General features: G+C 42.4%; 1 protein-coding gene across 2 annotated transcripts in view; it reads right to left on the bottom strand.

Moving 5' to 3' along the window:
* Positions 1 to 20,199, bottom strand: part of roraa (RAR-related orphan receptor A, paralog a) — a 180,636-nt gene that overhangs the window by 29,814 nt on the left and 130,623 nt on the right. Inside the window, exon 1 of one of the 2 annotated variants that reach the window (XM_008282143.1) lies at positions 15,575 to 15,688. The exons of the other annotated variant lie outside the window; for it this stretch is intronic. Within the exon in view, the coding sequence (XP_008280365.1) occupies positions 15,575 to 15,605 (31 nt within the window). The 5' untranslated portion in view covers positions 15,606 to 15,688. Of the gene's footprint in view, positions 1 to 15,574; positions 15,689 to 20,199 lie in introns of those variants that run through there. 2 annotated transcript variants of the gene reach the window in all.

Genomic DNA, 20,199 nt, shown 5'->3' with positions numbered 1-20,199 from the left:
AGCAACTGTACTGTGAATATGCTTCCATATTGGCAGTGTCTCCAGAATCACTTCATAGGAAGCTAAGCTTCATACTCAGGTGCCAACAGCCGTGCTCTTTAAGGGTTACATAAGTAGCAGCTAATGGTGCTGGGTCAGTATTTGGGATCTAATCCTCAGAGGCAATATGATCCACCACAACAACTTTCTACATGCTGTCCTGGCCCATCAGGAAACACAACACTTGTTATGAATCGAAACAAACCGCATACAGTGGTGACTAACAGGAAGAATCATCCCTCCCTCTTTGCCTTTTTGATACACTAGATTTATTTTTCTGCCTGTTCATTTGGCAAGAACATCACGCCATTACAAAAGAACACAAGGCTTGGGGAATTTTCAAGAAAACCCCATTGCAATTCTCCTCCATGCTAGTTAAATTACAGAAGAGGTCACAGCAGGGGACTTCGGAGCACAGCTACCAATCAACTGCAGCGATTCTCCTGTTGTGTTTGTCAACATTGCTGCCTTGTGTAATTGGCATAATTGTCAGGTTAGAGCTCGGAACAAACTGGGCGTCCTCTTGGCGAGTGCGGGCCGTGTCATTAAAGGGACATGTTTCTGGAGGCGCTCCCGGGGACACATAACACGCGAGCATGTTGGAGCGACAGCTCGCCTGATAAAATGGCTGCCTCTTATCTCTACTATGCATATGAAAGGCTTATGCCTTCTCCATGACAGATTCTACGCCTCATCACCACGGGATTTGCCCAGATACACCAGAACAGAAGCTGGGAGAAAAACAATGTATCACATGTATAGCCTCATCTTACCACTGTCAACTGTTTATGTTGTGCCCATCCTATATGTTCACACTTACTCCTGCTCACTTAAGAAAAACACAAAGAGAACATGAACACGCCACACTGATTCAGTGCTAGATGGCTGTGGATAACAAACCGTGCGTGTTTCTCTCTTGCGCAGTAATTCCCAGTTTAATGGCGGCACAGTGAACTTGGCAATCCTGGTGCAGGCTTCAATTATCTTGATAATCTGTAATGAATACTTGATATAATAATGATATAGTATCTATAATTACCATGATGATGTGGGGTAGAGTGTGCTGAAAAATAATCGTTTGTATCATCACCGCTGGGTAGCATCATTATTAATCTGACAGCACTCATAAAGCACTTTGTTTGTTTTCTGTGATTGCTCTTTTACTACCAAAATAAACAACTTGGCTCCTTTGAGTTACAGCGGTATAATTTGTTGGAACAGCAAAGGCATTTATCTATAAATTTATTTTCAATTTGAGGTAAGCTGCAGTCATGAAAGCTAAATCACTACCAGGGAGAAGATTATTCTAATTACTAACCAGCTGTCGCACATGCTGCATGAGCACAGGATGTGTCAGAACACAGAGCAACCAGTAATCAGTTTCACAGAATCATTTGAGCACACATTTACATCTTGCACTCGATGTTAAACATGAAATTGTCTTCATTTGTATGGTAATGTTGTAAAACTAAGAGAAGCATATGCTATAACATGGCACGACTGAATTTAGACACACAGATTTTATGGTCAATTTCTGATTCAATCTTTAAAGCTGAGTGTTTATTTGCAGCTAGAATGAGCCTGACAGTATTTTAGTTTCCACTCAGAGTATCGGGAAGGATATGTTGACCACCTGACAGCATGGGACTAATGTGGGTAATGTTTATTTTAAAAAGGCAAAGGGAAAAGTGAGCTCAACGGTATACTGTGATTTAGTCACACAGTAAGCTAGCAAGGCAGAGGAGAGGAATTTTCTCATATGAAAGTCTGTCTTTTCCAGGCTACAGTATATCTGAATTAGACCATAATGCAAGCATGGCTTGGTCCCTGGGGTTTTCTTTGCCATTTGCACTGCTAGCGCTGCAATCCCCCTGACAGGCCTGTTTATGACTGCTCTGCTATCAGAGGGCTGAGCAGAGCCAGGGACGAGCCTTCATTAGAGATTAAAGTGACCGTCACAAAGTCCAAAATCATCACTGCTTCCCACAGCAAGGCGAGGGGAGACACTGAATGGGCTTAAGCTCATGCATCAACAACAACTCAGTATCAGACGGATCCTCTGCTTAACACAAGTTCCTTTTAAATTTCAATATGCATTCATGAATGACATTTAAAGACATTTTTTAAATTGGCTACAATCAGTCTTGTCATGTTCGCTGCATAAAACAGAGATGCAGTTTGGCAAAAAAAAAAAACAAAACATGCATGACATTACCTTCTGAAGACAGTAATAGCCAAAGTAGGAATATTTGTGATTCTGTAGCGGTCATTTAAAACAGACAAACATGGATGTACTTTATCATATCGAGATTAAACCAAATTCCTTGCTTATTAGAGCTATCAAATGTGATTTCTACTAACTGCAGAGTTTAGCTGGCGGATCCACAGCTGCTGGACAGTAAAGCAGATGAATGAATTATACGAGATAGAATATGTTCAGCTCAATGGAATTCCTGGCCTTCTTTACCACAAGTCTAACCATAACCACTAAAGATGCCTCCCGCTTCCAGGCATAACAGTATACGTTCCGTGTCTTTCCCGAAAACCCTGCAAACTCACAAATAGAGAGACGCTGCTCTATTATAACACTGGTAGTTTTTCTGTGGGATGGAAACTCACTGATGAGTTTAAATTAAACAAAAAAAAAAAGAAAAAATCTGAGTTCTTCTACACCTACACTGTAGGTAACAAAGAGCAATGTAACACAGGAAATAATGGCAGACGGAGGTTAAACAAAGCAACAAAGCCTTTATACACATTACGCCATTCCTCCTTCCATCAAAATTCTTGCTGTAACTCCAGAACAAAGAAGCTATTCTCAGAGGAACATGAAAGACAGACACCTGTCAATCACTGCTCCTGTGACTCCATATTTCCTGTGTCAGAGGCTGCAGGATGGAGAAATGTGCAATATTCTGATAATATTTCATGCAAACTAATGCAAGTCAGAACACTTCCCTGCTGGCCAGAAGGAGGGGGAATGAGAACAGGTAATTATCGGATTGCCTCAAGGCAAGAAATGATAGAGATTGCAGAGAACGGGGATATTTAGCCCTGCTAATGAAGGCCCATGTTTTGGGAGCACCAGCAAGGGGGAGCAGAGGGAAGCTAGGCTGGGGCTCAGCAGGAGGTAGAGCCTGATAAGACCATCTTACATAATGGCCACATCCAGGCCCGGCTTGCTGTTTGGACTGAGGCTCCCTGTCCCTCACATTCTCTCCATACGCTCAGCATGGCTGGCCAAGGGGGTGTAACACTGCCTGGGTATTCAATTTCCCTAAACATTATCATTTAATATGTTAATTCACAAGTGAAATTGCTATGTTGAGGACTGGATGTTGGACCTGTTTGCGGATGCACAGACACGGTGGAATAATGATGCAGATAGCTGTGGTGCCATTTTAAATACATTTTCTTATATTTGGTATATCAATGCCAGTTACAGTGAGGAAAGACAAAGACTTGAGTGATTTGAGAGAAGGATCATCCCCCTTGGCCCAGTCTATTTAACCCTATTGAAGGGTTTATGTTTGCCCATCTCGGCAGCCTTACTTAAAGTGCTGAAAAATAAAAAGAGATTGCTTATTTTGTATATGCAGCACTTCCCCCGGACGGATATGAAAGTTTAATCATGGCATTAGGATTCACAGGCATTCCCTTGCTAGACCTGCTTGCAGACATCAGAATTGCTAATTTGCTGGTTTGCCCAGGAAGGGCTGGCTGGTGGTTGAGGAGGGGATGAATGGAAACAGGAGTCTGATTTGTCCAGATAACCTTGAACCCCAACGCTCAGCTTCCTGTGGATGTACAGAGCTCAATCAGTCCCTCTTTATCATGTTGATCTGAGCTGCTGTCCAGTGCAGCGGCCGGCACCGCGCCACACTCGTCCTTACCTGACTACTCCGAGTGTGTCATCAGCCAGAATCATTTCCTGCCATCTTTCCTGCTTGCTCTGACACAGCCATTAACGTCGACTGATATGTCATGAATAAATACAGCAAAATAATTGCTTTCAAAGACAATCTAGGCTCCGCTGCGTGATCGCAAAAGTAAGTCTTTGACAAAAATCATAGTAATTGTGGCTCAGTTTCTAATCTGAATAATTAATTTCTATTGCTTGTGATGAGAATCCACCAGAGGCAGAGACATGATAAAGAATAAAGGTCCTGACAGGGTTATGAGTCAGCAGAGATGTGAAATTCAAATTAGCCAGGCTAAGCAGTTTGGAGCTGATGTTGATTTGAGTAGACTCACTGGTCAGCCCTACAGTACAGTACAAGAGCCCAGGGCTGAAAGATGGTGGAGTTACTCATGGGCACAGGTGCTTTATCAGCAAACCACATGTGATGGGTGAAGCAGTAATAACTGTAAGCCGTACTCTCAATGTATCTCTATATTTACAGTAAAATGATAAAATACTATCCTACAAGCTGAGAATTACATTCCTCTTTTTCCAAACACGTCTCCGTCTGAGTGAAAAGTGGGCGGAATATCTGTTCCGAGTCCATCGCGCGAGTTGGACTCGTGTTATTAACGAAATTAAAGTGGAGATCTATCATTGGCAGGGGGAGATGGAGCAGCAGGAGTAGAGGTCTCGCTGTTTTCTGTCACAGCCTCAGCTGTGTGCACACACTCTCCTTGCACACTGCCATCTTTCACTCAGCCAGCCACTTGCCTCCTCGCCCACTGTGCCCACCAGGCCCGGGCAGCACATGCCACTGCCAAACATCCATTTACTCCCCGCAGGACTCCCACGTATCTGAAGTGGGCCTGTTATTGAGTCCTGTTTAGATTTTACTGCGCTGAATGCCGGGCGCACAGGTGAAAACCTGTTATTTGGTGAGCGGCGCGCACATACACACACACACAAAAGCACACACACAATGCATGTAATTAAATGCTTCATTTAAAATCAGCTTTGATAATTTCTCGGGTAACACCTTGTCAAGCTGACTGGCTAGACTTTATGGAGGGTGGTAATTGCATCCCTGTAGAGAGGCCGGTAGCGTTTGAGAGTTTGCGTGGAATTATTGCACCACACATGTCCACCGCATTCAGTCGACAAAGCTGAAAAACACACACCAAAGTCCCAATACAATGTAATGTGTCCTGCATATGTGTCTTGTGCACTTAAGTGTTTGTAAGTTCAAGCTGTGGGAGCAAACACACATTAATTGGCGATTATATGAGCAGCGTGACCTGATGACCAGAGTTATGCTCTCTCAACAATGAATCCCACCTCCAACATCTTAGCCTGGAGGCAGGTTTAACGCTAACCTGCAGATGCTGCCTTTGTCTTTGAAGTGGAGCGATGGATGCACCAGAACAGATGGAGATGTTGGATGCTTTCAGGAATTATTAATGGCACGCTATGATCCCAAATGACCTTCAGCAAATAGTCTCCCAGCACTGGAGTACACAGGCAGCCCTGCACATCCATATTGTATTTAGACAACACACCTGGGTCAATGAAGAAAACACCAAGCCATCATTACTGTACTTCCAGCTCCGCAGTGATTCATTCGGGGGAAGGTTTGCTTCCTTTTTCACACAAAGGCAACGCAGAAGCATCCAATCACATTAACCACAATCGTATGTTTCAGGAATAGATCTGAGATTTATGCAGCAAATACACTAATTCCGTAAAGCCCAATTTGTTTCTCCCACAATGGAAAGCATACACTGGAATTAATCTGCAGAAAGCCTTTCCAGTAGTTTTAAAAATAAACCCTTCATCACTGGAAGCTTTTGTGGTTGCTCAAGGGAGATACTATTGTGACATTAAATCTATCTTATGAACATACATCAATAATTGCCATATAATATCTGTCGCCTATGGATAACATTTAGTCGACAATACAAACTGAACAATCTCGGAATTGCCTCAGAGACAGAGCTGCTGAAACACACCACCCCCTGCATTTCCCTTTTCTATGTGAAACGACCGATGTAAGAAAGTCATGGAACCTTGGTTATGATAATGTATGTATGTAGGAGAATAAAAGATTCGCAGTGCTGGAATCCTCAGAAATTTTAGACCAAGAGAAACACACATATATGCATCTAAATTCTGCTTACAGCCCATAGAATTGTGTAATTGTATTTTATTTGTACTTCATCGTGAAATAACAAAATAATTGTTAAGCTCTAATATGATCAGACATTAATAATACGTTTTACAGAAACTCCTATGAAACCTTCTGCTCTATAAAGTTAGCCCTTGATATTGTTGATTATTGTTTGAGATAGAAGTCATTATGACAGCTAGCATTCAGCCATTTACTGCACACTTCTGTAGAGTGGTTAAGTTCTGTTTTACTGCTGCTCCCCTGCAGACCTTTTTTTACGGTGCACTTACTATTTATCTATTGTTATTATGCTGCTGCTATACGGCAATTTTCCTTTACAAACCTCAACCTTCCTTGAACAAATCTGCACCAATTTTTCCGCGCACAAACCCGCCCTCCCATAGTGCTCGTCTTTATTTTCCACGATCATTCTTTAATGCATATACATAAAAGACAGAGATGTGTTTTTTCCACGCTTTCATGAGGTTGTGCCTCAGGTGCCTGGAAATATAAAATCATAAATTATCTGCACAGAACTGGACAAGAAAGGCACACAAATTACCCAGGCCATTTCCTGTGAACATCAACAGTAAACTGCAAACTCTGAACTTAACAGAAGCTGCAGTCCTGCAATATAGTAAACATTTTACACCTGTATGGGTTTAATTGGGGTGATGCAGTTCCTATATTTAGAGGGAATTGTGGGCTATTAGGATGATTCAGGCAACAATGCCCTGCAATGTTTGTACAGCATCTGCAAGGTCTGCAGCCCTCAGTTTCCAGCGAATAAATACTGTGGTAGTACTCTCATAAGACACTGCATGTCTTCAAAGAGCTACATCTAAGGGAGAAATTGATCAGACACTTTTTCTCACACTCGGTAAGAGTAGAAAGGAATAAATTATTTGAATGGTGTCTATCTACTTATATACCATGGCCTCTGATTAATTACCTTAGGGCTTGCTAATGAGAATTTGTAAATGAATACAATGTTAATCTACTATGTATACTGTGTTTACTCAAGTTTGCTGAGGCCAAAGAAAAAAAAAAACACAAAATCCCTTATGTATAAATTATAATAATCCCACATCAAGAGAAAGAAAGAAAAAAAAAAAAAACATGCTGAGATCAAAGCAGAACGGCCCGATGTAATAATGTGTCAAAAGATCAAAAAACAACTTCCTTACCAACTCAAGTGGGCAAGGTACGTCAAACGTACAGTAGTTTATCTCTGATCATCCGCAATTTGAAAATCTGCTTCGCCCATCTCTCATCACGCCTTGTTATTTCCCCCCTCTTACCTTTAGTTTATCCACAGTGGCAGTTATGATACAGAACAATGGGGCTGATACACGAAGAGAAAAAAAAATATTAAGAGCTAGAATCTGCCTGTGCTTTAGGTAACAAAGAAGAGCAAATATAAGCACGATGTTTCTGAGCTTTACGTTTGATAATCCCTACAAAAAACACTTAAATATACCGTCGAATGCAGTGCAGCATGCAAATGTGTGAAATGATTTAATTTAATAGCAAAATAATAAAGATTCCTTGTACAAAAAAAAAAGACAAACAGCACACCGTTTGTCTCAGATACATGCTCAGTGTCTTTAACCACGACACTGTAACAGCTAAAAAAAAAGTCATTTACTAAAGAAAGAGGAGCTCAGACAATAGTCATTTGTTTAGTGGGGCTGTTGGAGTCACATCTGAACTCCATTAGTTTTACCCTGAATTGGCGCTGGAATGAATGCCAGTGTTCTTATCTCTCTCTCAGCCTGTGTATAACTGGATAACACTGCTGGTAATATTTTTGTCTTAACTAGACAGGGCTCAATATTTTGATTGCATTTTCGATGCGTGACAAAATATTAAAGCATTAAAGCAACAAGCAGTAAAACTGTGGGTGATATGTTTGACAGTGGGGCGTCATTAGCAGTGGGCTGTGCAGCTTTTATAGTAATTGAGAATGCTCTGTTCGGGCAGATTCCTCCTCTGTTGCCCCAAGTCGCACATTAAAGGCATTAATACAGCCATTAGCACAGTAGGAGCAGGACTGTCTTCCTCTCCCCTCCAACTATTGACAAAAACAAAACTTAGAGACGACAGCTGGTGATTTGTAACTAAGTGACAGATCCCTTCGAGCAAATAAAGCAGGCGTGCAGTCTTTTTGCTAGAAAACTCTATTTGCTTTCCTGTGACAGAAATCCACTGAACGCCACATAAACCCTTAAAAGTTTACATGAGGATACATTTTTGAGGAGCTATTTATTTCAATTTATCTGATGCCTTTGTCCCATGTATTGGATTCTGGGAGCTCTGAAAATGAGCAAAGAGAGCTTTTTTCCATCAGGATGTAGCTTCTTTCTTTTTTTTTTTCCCCCCAAATTAGGCTCCTGTAAGAGGACGATCATAAGCAAATCCCGAGACTTTGAGCGAGGGTCTTTGCTGACGCTGCTGTTGGTGAGGCTGGACTAGGCTGAGCTGAGCAGCCAGGTTGACAAGGACCTGTGCTCAGCACTAGGAAAGCTCTCATCCAGAAACAAGAAGCCCAGGGGAACAAAGACAACAATATGCCAAAAAACCCACTTGAAAACAACAAAACAACCCAAAAAGCCTCCAAAAGAGTCAGTGGTGGGTGATTGCCAGCTGCACTCCAGATTACCAGGCTCTCTGAGAGTCTTTCAGCAATTGCTGAGAGCTGTAGCATCATCTCCAGCTCCTTAATCAGTTCTGCTGGGGAGGGATGGATCCTGACATGCAAAAGGCTCAGCACGATGGGGAATAAACTCATAATCAGCAATCAGATATTCCACATTGCTGGAGGGGGCGGGGAGCTCATCTCAGATAGGTCAAGGATCTCTCCACAGCCAGTTAACCCCCTTGCTCCAGCTGTGAAACATGCACAAACTCATTGTCTAGGACAGACATTGTGTAGTTGGCTCTGATGCCCGACTTCCTGAATTAGGATAGTGAGACCGAGATGTAGAAAAAGCACATCTACTCTTTTTTTTTTGATCCTGTAAATACAGTTTCCATTTCAAAACATATTTTACGAATTTATAAATGGGGTTTCATTAAAGCACCGTGTCCCTGAAAAAGCCATGTGCTGTGCCTTTAAACAAAGTTCATTGCCTTGCACATTCTCCTTCCTTTCATCTTTGTAATTAGCACTGAAGCAGCATTTCTTTTATTTCAAATGAATGCATGTGCATAAAAATCAATCTTAAGCAGACCGTTCTTGCAAGGCTGTTTTTCTTTGTTATTTATGATGATAAATTCCTTTCATGAATCTTAGCCGGCGTGAGAAGCGTCTAATGCTGAGAGTTCGATTTGAGATTCCGTTGCCTTCTGCCTGGTGGCGACAGTAAAAGTAGGAGACAAGTCGCGGCTTCTTAAACTCTGGGGTAAACCTATCCGTGTCATTTGGCTCTCTTGAAGAGCACCACCTAGTGCTCAGGAGGATCCACCGATTTTTTGTTTGTTCATCGGAGCAGACACCAGATCAGATGAGTGTAAATGATGCTATCCTACAAGTAGAGCCCCTAATGGCCTCTGCTGGGACATGTAATCAAACGCCTCACACACTTCTCTCCCTTTTGTAATCAAGTGGCGGAGCGCATGTTGTGACGACCTTTGTTATAACGCTGCCTGTTCCCTCGTCTCATCAAAATTCCGTGCGCTTCTCATTTTTCATCCTTTCTTCCCCGCCAGGGTCCCTAGATGCCGCAGTAGCTCTCCACGGAGGAGAGGGGAGTGTATCTTAGTATGCCGTGACCTCTGACCCTTTCCCATTCCCTGACTCTACAGTACACTTTTGCTGCATTTCTGTCAATGCCCTCCCTATTTACAGCCTTTTTTTCCCCCCCTAACTACAAATTCCACGGACTTCCGTACGCGCAGCCTCGGAGATCCGTTTCAACGAAGATCACAGAACGCGGCTACACTACATCATGTCTACGGCACAAGCGCTGACTAAGCCATACTCGTAACAAGCTCTATCACTGAGAGCTTTTTAGTCACCTTAGGTCACATTAACACCAGAAAAGTACTTCTCTCTTGTCTCACCTCTGCTGGGCTGACGCAGGAGGAGGATGAAGGTGATAAACCACACAAACAATACTCCTCTTCTTGCCGGCTGCCAGCATGCTTGCCTAGCAGGGAGATCTGATTACAACTGAGAAGAGAGCAGCTTGGTGTTTCATGGAAAAGCAGGTCAACTGTGGAACGCTGTCAGACCTCGGGAGTCACCGGCCTGATGGAGGAGGAGGAAAAGCTATCCGACATGGCGGGGCAGAGACAGAGGTTTTGTCTCCAGCCGTACAGTAATGGGCTTTATTTACTCTCCCATTAAGAACAGAAAGGAGAAGAGAAATGATGGAAGTGAAAGGACTGAGCATACGACTCTAGGGAGAGATGCATTAGTGTTGTCTGGTGTTCCTCCTCACCTTCTCTACCTCTTTCGGTTTCTCCCCCATCTCCCTCTGGCTCTCACACAAGAGACGGAGCTGCCCCACTGCCAACACCTAACTCCTTATGTGTTTTTCTGTCCTCAGTGTTTGAGTCAGACAAAACGCAAAATCAATAATGCTTTTTCTCCCCCATTTCCTCTTTGATGCAACTTCAAAAAGCCAATGGACAGCCCTCCAGAGGCCCACAGAGGAAAAAAACCAATGGTACGAAACACGCTCGGAATGAAAGTACAGGGGAATAAAACTTCACCCTTCACTCTCTTAAAACACTGCTAACTTCTAAACCACAAGTGGCAAGGCATACGAGGGCAGAGCGAGGCACGTGAGGCTTAAGAAATGTACTTTTTTTCTCCCCTTATTAAATTACGTATGCACGCATTAATTTCATAGCGCAGAATAAAGCTAATCTACAGTGAGAGGATGCATGTCAGAATTTTAAATAACTACAAAAAAACAAGCCAAGAGAATGTGAAGCAAAGGGTTTCTGTGAACAGGGGCTGCAAAAATATCCCATCTCTATTCTCTGTACATATTCTACAGAGGAAGCTACAGGAAGAAAGAGAAAAAATGAAAGTAAAAATGTTCTTTAACTCTGTGGACTGTGGTATATGATTATCTAACGAGTGCTGACAGAGGAAGTATTCTATCAGCAGCTAAATGCTGCATGACAGGGAGACACTTCAAAGGATCTATAAGTGACTCCTGAAATACTGAGTGAAAGTAAAGTAGGAAATTACCTTTAAGTTAGAGGCATTTGACTAAGCCCAGCTAGGTGTTTTACCTGACTGGAGAGCCAAATGGAGAACCCTGACTGAACTTAGTGCGAATGCGTCAGAATGAACTAAAATCTTCTCATGTCCGATGGTTACCTTGAGCCTCTGCAGTTTGTTGTATCCTGCTGTTTGATTGGACACGGGACAGGAGAGTCGTTTAACCTTGCCTGTGATTGGACTAATCTGTCAAAACCACAAGGTGTGACTGACAAGACAAGATGACTGACAGAGCTGTCTGGCACCCTGGCAAAGGCTTGGATGGAGTTGCAGATTAATGGTTGTACAGTATAAAAACGGTGACAAAAAGACAACAATTTCTTTTTTTTAAAACTTTGTTCCTGCAAGGACAGTTTCAGTCTGTGTGTGCAAAACAGTCCCACAGTAAACACAGCTCCAGCTATCGGTGAGCTATGCATTACTATGCATAAACTTATTAATAGTAACTGAATATTTCTGTAAAATGTTGAACTGTTTTATATGAAATACAGAGATTACAAATCTCCATTTCAATTTATTCTGTTGAAATTCATATTTGTACTTACATTGAGATGACGTGTCCAGCACATATGTGATTTGATTTAAGTTATTGACCACAGTCTGGTCCATTGCAATTAATGGTAATTTTCACAAAAACTATTAATAAAATGTGTAACATCATAAACAACAGTAAATCTTGGTGAACCAAAACCTAAAATAACATCAAATTCAGAGATGAGTGTCCACCGTCAGCCTCCTCTACTCTTCAGAGTGCACCTTCCTCACTTCCCAACTTCTATGGAGCCAAATCAAAAATCCATGCTCTCAATGGGCAGTCAATATCTCATTAACCAGTCCCTCTACACACAGTCAGGCAGCCAGGATGTTTGTCTCAGTGTGCACAGCACAGACTGGCACTCCTCACACACTTTAATAACCTGTGGGGACACCATTCCACCTCCTCAGCCAGCTAAGAGGCGAGAGAGAGAGAGGGCTAAAGCACACACTCTCTTGTTTGTCTTGTCTTTCATCCGCTCAGATACTGTTGGTAGGTTTTCAATTTCACTGTAACCCGTAAATACTCCCTTAACAAAAGCGAAATTAAATTAAAGGATATCGCACGGAATTTTATGGCTCTACAGAATTGAATTTTATATTATTTAAATTATTACGCTGACATTCGAGCTAGAAATATTTAATCACTCACCAAAATACACAGTTTGTGTATTTAACATTAGAAAACGTAAAAATACCTCGACTTAAAATGCTCCTTCTTTGTAATTGGGTCTTTTATTTTAAATCCTTGCAGGTGACTTGTGCTATATTTGCCTTCACCTTAATCTGTGGCAATTTTTTCCTTTGGCTCTTCATGTCCTCAGTCCCTAACTGGATAATAGCCAATCTTGTTAACCTCTGCTTTAATGTGTGAGAGCCTGCAGCACTGGGTAGTGAGCGCTTCAATCGGCCACTGATAGAAAGAGACACAGAGTACCAAATCTACAGCAAATATTTACAGCCTTGTTAACATAGCCTTAAAGCGCCTATCACAAGATATTTGGCTTTACCTTCTCTAGGGCCCCAGAACATTTTTCACAGTCTAGTACACACTCGTGCTAAATCACATATTTATGTGCTGTCTGCATGCACTGAAGTGGCTTCCTGGGCCTGGCTTTCAACAATTTTTGAGCCACTGTTTGCTACGTATACCTCGCCACAATAACGCTCTTTGTCAAGGGTTAATTATATGTACTCTGTATGAGACGCACTTTTTACCTTTTTCTATCCACACATCAAACAACTTTCTTTAATTATGTAATTGGAATTTTCATCTTAATTGTGCTGAGTAGGCTGGCTAATTTGCATGGGGTAATGAGAGGGATGTTTCCATTACAGGTAATTAGGTACTTGAGAGGCAGTGGTGTGGTAGAGAGGCTGAATTGAGAGGGAGAGCTGGGTAGAGGGGGGGGGATGCAGGGTAGAGACAAAGCCATAGAGACACACAGGGATGTTTGTTGTAATATACAAGCACAATTTTTGCATTGCAGATCATCCAAAAAAAAAAAAAAAAAGAAGACTTAAAAAAAACACCAGAAAAAAAAGGCACATGCAGTATGATCGTGTAACAGTATTAACAAAACAATAAAGTCTGTGCCAAGGCAGCAATTCATCGTGCTGTTCATCCATTTCACTGGCCATTTTCAGGAAGAAATTACCACTGCCATTTTCTAATTATATTGCTTTTTCACGTTTTTAATTTCATTTTTGACATTGTCACAGTATCCTGCCATGACACCAGCAACCTCTGTCAAACTGAAAGCACCAATATGGGGAAAGGCAGAGCTGAAAGAGGACATAGAGACTGACAAATAGAGCGATGTAGAAACACATTAACCACGATGTTTTTTTTTTTCTTCTGGTGACAAATACAGAAAAATGTAAATATAGCTTATCTCTATTCATGTATCTAACAGAAAAATAATTATGAAAAATATAATCATCTACACCACATCAAGCGAAAAATAAACGCAGTCAAAAATGTTGCGCAAATACCACACTTTGAAAAAAGTAATAAAATTACCACACAGCATGAGCCACTTTTACCCCCCTCCCAAAAAAAAAAAAAAGAAGTGATTTCATAAAGCTCTTCGCCGCATATAAAAGGACGTTAGGTCAAAAGGTCTTTTTTAATATGTGTCTCGCTGAAAATAAGATACAGGACTTTTCTCCCTCTCAATTTCAAACACATCAGGCTTATCACAAATGAGTATGAGCCTCACTTCAGAAATGAATTCTCACAGACTGAAGAAAGAAAGAAATTAACGCAGAGTTGCCAGCCTCACACACACACACACACACACAAACCAAGACACACAGCAGCATTTAGAAGTAATACATACAATTTAGGATAAGGTTACTACTAATATTGCAATAAAATAGTAATTTAGTTATGGCATTTTTTTCCCCCACCTGATTTATTTTTTTTGCTTATTATAATATTATATACACACACACTAAACTAGTGGATTTTCACATTACTCCTCTGTGTTTTTGTCTAAAACAAACATATATTTCTAAGCAGGTGTGGTGAAAGAAAAAGCAAGCACTCATCAAATCAGATTATGATTAGAGCTGCTTTCCATTCACCACAGAATGACAGCTGCATGTGCCTGGTCGTGGTTATCGCAGGCTATCTGATTATATCATCTGAGCACATATGTTTGAAATTTTTTACTACATGGAAGAACGCATCCACGAGTGCGAAATAAACGATCATGTGCATGTGTGTGCAAGCATGCATGGCCAGAAAGTGTGTGCTGTAGCCTACTGTATGTATGTCTGGCTGCACTTTCAGTATCTTTCTGCACGGACGTGTGTGTGTGCGCGCACATGGACGCCTGTATGATGGAGCGGAGGAGGAGGAGGAGGAGGAGGAGGTGGAGGAGCTGGGATTAAAGCGCACCAGATCAACATCACAGCGACTGGGAGGACCCAGTCCTTGCTCTCATGGCCACACATGTAAACCCGACTACCCCAAAAAATAGGTCAGTGGAACACAACACACGCACAGATATATGTACACACACACACACACACGCAGACACACACACACAGAGCATGCACCGGTATCAACTCAGAGAATCACAGTCTGCCAGTCGCGCCAGTTGCCTTGTCGCCCGTCTGCGACCCACGTTCAACACTGCCACACACATCTTCCTGCGGCACAGACACGTCCTCTGGACTGGAACAACAGGATTAAGAACGGGACAGAAAGGAATAGCGACAGGACCCCCCTCCTCCTCCTCCTCCTCCCCTGCTCTTTCCCTTGCCTTGCCTCGCATGCTACCTCCCATCCATGCCAAAAAAACTTCTGCTCTGAAGCTCAGGAGCTGCTCCTGTCAGAGATGCCCAAAGCGCACGGCTCCCACAGTCAGCAAACACATTAGATTTAATAAAAATATATATTAAATAAAAAGAATTCTAGCTCAGGCTCTTTTTCTGAGTTGGAAAAAAAAAATCTATCCATGCGCGTAAAGATAAATTAGAAACGAACTTGGACACAATCAGAAGCACTGTACTACTGTATTTCCTCCCTCCCTCTCTCTCACCCCTCTCTCGCTCGCTCTCTCTCGCTGTCACACTCATGCCTTGCAAATGAAATGCAAAGAGTTGGCAGGCTATGAATAGCGTAGCCCCGTACTTCCCTACTTGTTACTCTGGCTGCAGGATCAGCATGCGTTCGCGCTCTTACCTTTCATAGCTGAAATCACAAAATACATCATTAAGCTTCGCGTCCATAAGAGAAGAACTATCACCAGCGCAAAGCCCTCCACTGCTGTCTCAGCAGCAGCTGGCCAGCACAGCTCTGTCTCTCAGCCTCCGAGCATGACCACACCAGAATCCATGTGACTGTGACATCAGTGTTCATGTCTGACTGCTCCCCACCCACCAGCCTTTGATTGGCACAGCGTGCAGCCAGTAGGGGCGCTGAGAGCTCAGGCAGGGAAGCTGGCCCTCTTCCCACTGATTGCAGTCAGAGTCTTGTATACCGGCTTGCTAGACACAGCACACTCTTAACTATCTTCCGTGGCTTATCTTTTTTTTTTTTTCTTCTTGTGTAAGGATAAAGTCAGGAACCAACTCTTGCAGGATTTTTTTTTCTCTAGTTCTGCACCTTCTTGCTCTCAAAAATATCAAGAAAAGAAGTCAAAAGGGGGATATAGAGAAAGAAAAGGCTATAGTGAAGGAGAAAAAAAACATAGAGATGATGCAAAACTATATAAAAAAGCAAGCCGAGAGAAGAGGATCTGTAATGTCTCTGTGGCTCAAAGATAGAGCGCTCCACTCCTCCTCCTCCTCCCTGTCTGTAGATATGAGTGATCAGTGTGAGGCCAGATGTCTGCGAGCAGCGGTGGGCCCTTCGCGGAGAGAAGATGAGTGGAGCCTCAGCATCTTCCCCTGACCTCTCAGAGGACCCATGTGCCCCTCTCTCTCTCTCTCTCTCTCTCTCTCTTCCCCCCGCCTCCCTCTCCGCCGGCTCTCACACACTCTTTCTGACAGGTGAAGAAGGGGAGATAGTGACGGAAGGGTTTGGATGATCCCTTCCACCCCACAGCGACCAGGCGATGAGTTTCTTTTTGCTATCACTTCTCCCCTCTTCCTCCTCCTCCCTGCGCCTCCTCACTCTCGCCCCCTGCTTTCCATTCCGGTCTCTACCTCTCTCCTCCCTGCCTCTCCTTCCCTCCCCTCCTCTCCTCACTCATCCTCTCTCATATGATAATCTGTTCTGACTCCTAACCAGCTGCCTCTCTCTGATACAATATTCTGGTTTTAGTGCAATCCAGCCTTGGCCAATAACCATTTGGCATTTCCACGAATAAGCTGGTGCTCATATCATCTCGTCTCAAGACAAACATCACACAGCTTCGCTCTCAGACACTGCAATATTTTAAATCTGAAAATGAAAACACTGAAAATATTTTTTTTTTTTTACACCGTTGATTTGGACATTTGGATTTTGGAGGCTCATTTTACATTCTCTACAGTTGCTTGATTTTAATAACCCTGCGGCACTGCATGTTTGCCACAGAACTGTGACTCCTCCACAGGGCAACAATTTCACATTATTAAAGTCATTGTAACAGGTTTTGTGATTGTTTATTTATTGCTGTGTTACACCATAAATATCTAAATTCATTTGGCCTCTTCTATTGTCATCTATTCATTGAATAAAGGTACTTCTAACCACATATAAAATGGAAATGAGGACTCAGCAGCTTGCAACATAAATCTTCCCATGGCAATGTTTCATTAGGACCTCTATGATCCATTAGAGTCACTAAACACATTAACTCAGGTTGTGTCAACATTGGTCTCATATTGCACACCGTCTAATGAACAAAATATCATTCAGAGCCTGATAGAATCAAATGGAGCGTGCCTGAGATACAAACTAGACGCAGACAGGCCACGGTAAACGATTCAAAACAATGTGATGTAAGAGACGGTGCAGACGTCTCAATTTCGAAGATGGCGTCTCCCCACAAGATCTTCAAAGTTCACCAGATGAGTCAGGGCCAAGGCCCACGCAGGAACATGTCTAACTGCCACTATCAGTGGTTGTCTCTCAGCAACCGGCTGCTGTATCAGTCTTTCTAGAACTGAGCAGGGCTCTTCACACTGTGGCTTAACACTGTGATATGGCTAAGAGAGGGGAAAAACAAACAAACAAGGGAGGATAGCAGGGGTTGGATGTGTCGCTTGGTTATCCAAGAACATCTGGAAGGTGGATAACGTTCATATTACGATCAGGGCAGCAGGAGAAAGTTTGTTTTCTACATCTTTCACCTACTGTGTGTATGTGGAGAATACATTTTGTTTGTTAAGTTAGAATGAATATAAAAATCATTCAGTGGTTACTTCTAATAAACACACTGATAAAAAAAAGTTAAATGTTCCAGTAAACAAGACATAAAGAAATCAACTTTTTAAAATATATATAAAGTAACTTGCTACAGAGCCTCTGAACTGTAAGGGTTTATTTAAGGTCTCACTATACTCTGACTTGTCTCTTTCATCACTCCCATGATCCAAATTACAAAAAAACACACTGCTTTGAACAAAAGCAATCGGCCCTATAAAAGCTGTCGACAGTGTGTTCTGTGGATTATCAGGAGTAAAGGGGGAACCGTCTCTGGAAAGAGATGCTGCTGCTGCTCTGTCCTTTCAGCTATGCAACAAATATAGTGCCTCCAACTGTATATAATTGTGTTTAAAAGCCCAAGCTTCCCGAGGGACAAATGTTTCCAGCAAAGCTGCTTCATTTGCTCTTGATCACACTCTTCCTTGACTGCTCCACATTACCAGTGACAGCATGCCAATACGCTGCTGATACTTGTTCATTAGGGTATTGATTTAGCCACAAAGGGACTGATGGTCAACTGTCTGTGCAGATTAAATCAGTGATGTGGAGCCATCAATAGAATCATTTTAGTCAATAACTTCTTTATATGCCCAAGCACAAAAGAGAAATTGTGATAGTGAAGTTGCAGCATTTCCGTCGGCACATTACGGGTACAGACGCTGATCTGAAACGGATACTACGCACTAAATTTCTGCATTAAGACGGGCCAAGTCATGTGTCTCACACTCCTCGTGGATTAATTCAAGCAAATGCATTTACTATAAACAAGCCCTGTGGAATGAAATTCAATTGAGATGTGGTACAGAACATCCACTGGTGTCCCCGGAGGAGAGGAGAGGACGAGACCTGATAATGGCCTCATTAGCAGTCTGTCAGTAGCCATTCCATGCACAGACTCACCATGCAGCTGATCCACGTTAACTCTTACAACTCCGGACTGGCCTCTGAGACCGCGGACCTGTGGTCTGCGCGGTGTCACGCTCGGCGGCCTCTGACCCCACAAGATAAACACTTTCTCACTTCCTCATTTTGTGTCGCAATCTTGTTGTGAGGTATTTTAGAAAGCCGATGCTTATGTTCCACCACAGAGCCACCTGGGTGTTTGGAACTGCACCACCAGCCTCAAGCAGCGGTAGAATTAACAAGCTCCAACAGGCACTCCATGAAAACAATACAGATCAATTTAATATAGATGCCAGGGAGTGGAGGGCATAATATTAGAACCATAACAGCACCGGCCCACACCACACAATCATAAACCAATTTAGGGCCATTCTAGGCAATTTCCTGGGGGCTTCCACTTGTGGGAAGACTTCAATAAATCACACAGACAACAAAGGAAATATCTATTTCAGTGAAAATAGAGGACACTATTGGGTTATGTCCAGAGGACTGCGGAGGGTTGCATTTAAAGACAAGTTTAAATAAGAGCAGTGAGAGTTTAAAAACACACCACATGCCGCCGCTGTGCAGGTATTTTATGGTGGGCTATGTGTAGCTACAGGAAATGCTGTTAACTCATTACGACTAATGGATTTTCCATGGAGCAGTGCAATGTGTCTCGTCTAGCGAGGTAGCAGCTGTAGGTGAGCGTTGTGCTTTTTAAAATTTTTATAGTTGCACTCAGATCAGATGACTCCAGATTAATGACTATATACGCTGCCCTTCTCCCTTTATATGCATAGCAGCCCCGGGGCCGGATCAGCACGAGTCTCCGTCTGTCTGTTGCTAAATACACGTACACACAAACACAATATTTATAGAATAGTGGGGTCAAAAGGGAGAGATATGAAAGCGTCTCATTCCTACATAGGTGAAGTGTACACCTGTCATCTGTCATGTAATCAGAATCAACAACACAGCACTTATAGTGAATGGTTGACAAGGCTACAGCCTTTTGTTTTACTGAGACGATTATTTATAGATCTAAATTTAAATATTTTTTATGAGCAAGCATAAAAATACAAGGCTCTGGTTTTTCCAAATCTATTGAATTATGTTTTTGTCAAAGAAAAAAAATACACTGGGTATGAGTTGCGATTGCAGCAAGTGTTTCTCTGTGGACTGACCACATCATTTAAGGCAGATGTGCGTGTCTGCGCCACATTAAATCATCCCTCGCAGGTATGACTGAGGTGATGACAAGGTGCCGTTAACTATAAGATAAGCGCTAAACTATTTCAATTGAAAGCAAATGTCCTCAGCTGCTTTTTACGCACCACTTTGTTTAGTGGCAGTTTGGTTTTTGCTGCTATTTTTCAGCAAAATACAAGTCGAAAGTCAGGCCACTTCAGCACAAGTGTTTATAATCTGCACGCTGGAATTTGATGTTCAATTAGTGGATGCAACCTTGAAAAAAAACATGCACTTCATAGTTAATAAAAAAAAAGGCTGTTATATTTAACTAGCTGGAATAAATTTGTTTATTTTTTTTGGTTTATCGGTTGAAAAGG

The sequence above is a fragment of the Stegastes partitus genome, unplaced genomic scaffold (assembly GCF_000690725.1).
Source record: "Stegastes partitus isolate 25-593 unplaced genomic scaffold, Stegastes_partitus-1.0.2 Scaffold259, whole genome shotgun sequence".
In the NCBI taxonomy this organism is placed as follows: domain Eukaryota; kingdom Metazoa; phylum Chordata; class Actinopteri; family Pomacentridae; genus Stegastes; species Stegastes partitus.
This window is presented reverse-complemented; position numbering and strand designations above follow the sequence as displayed.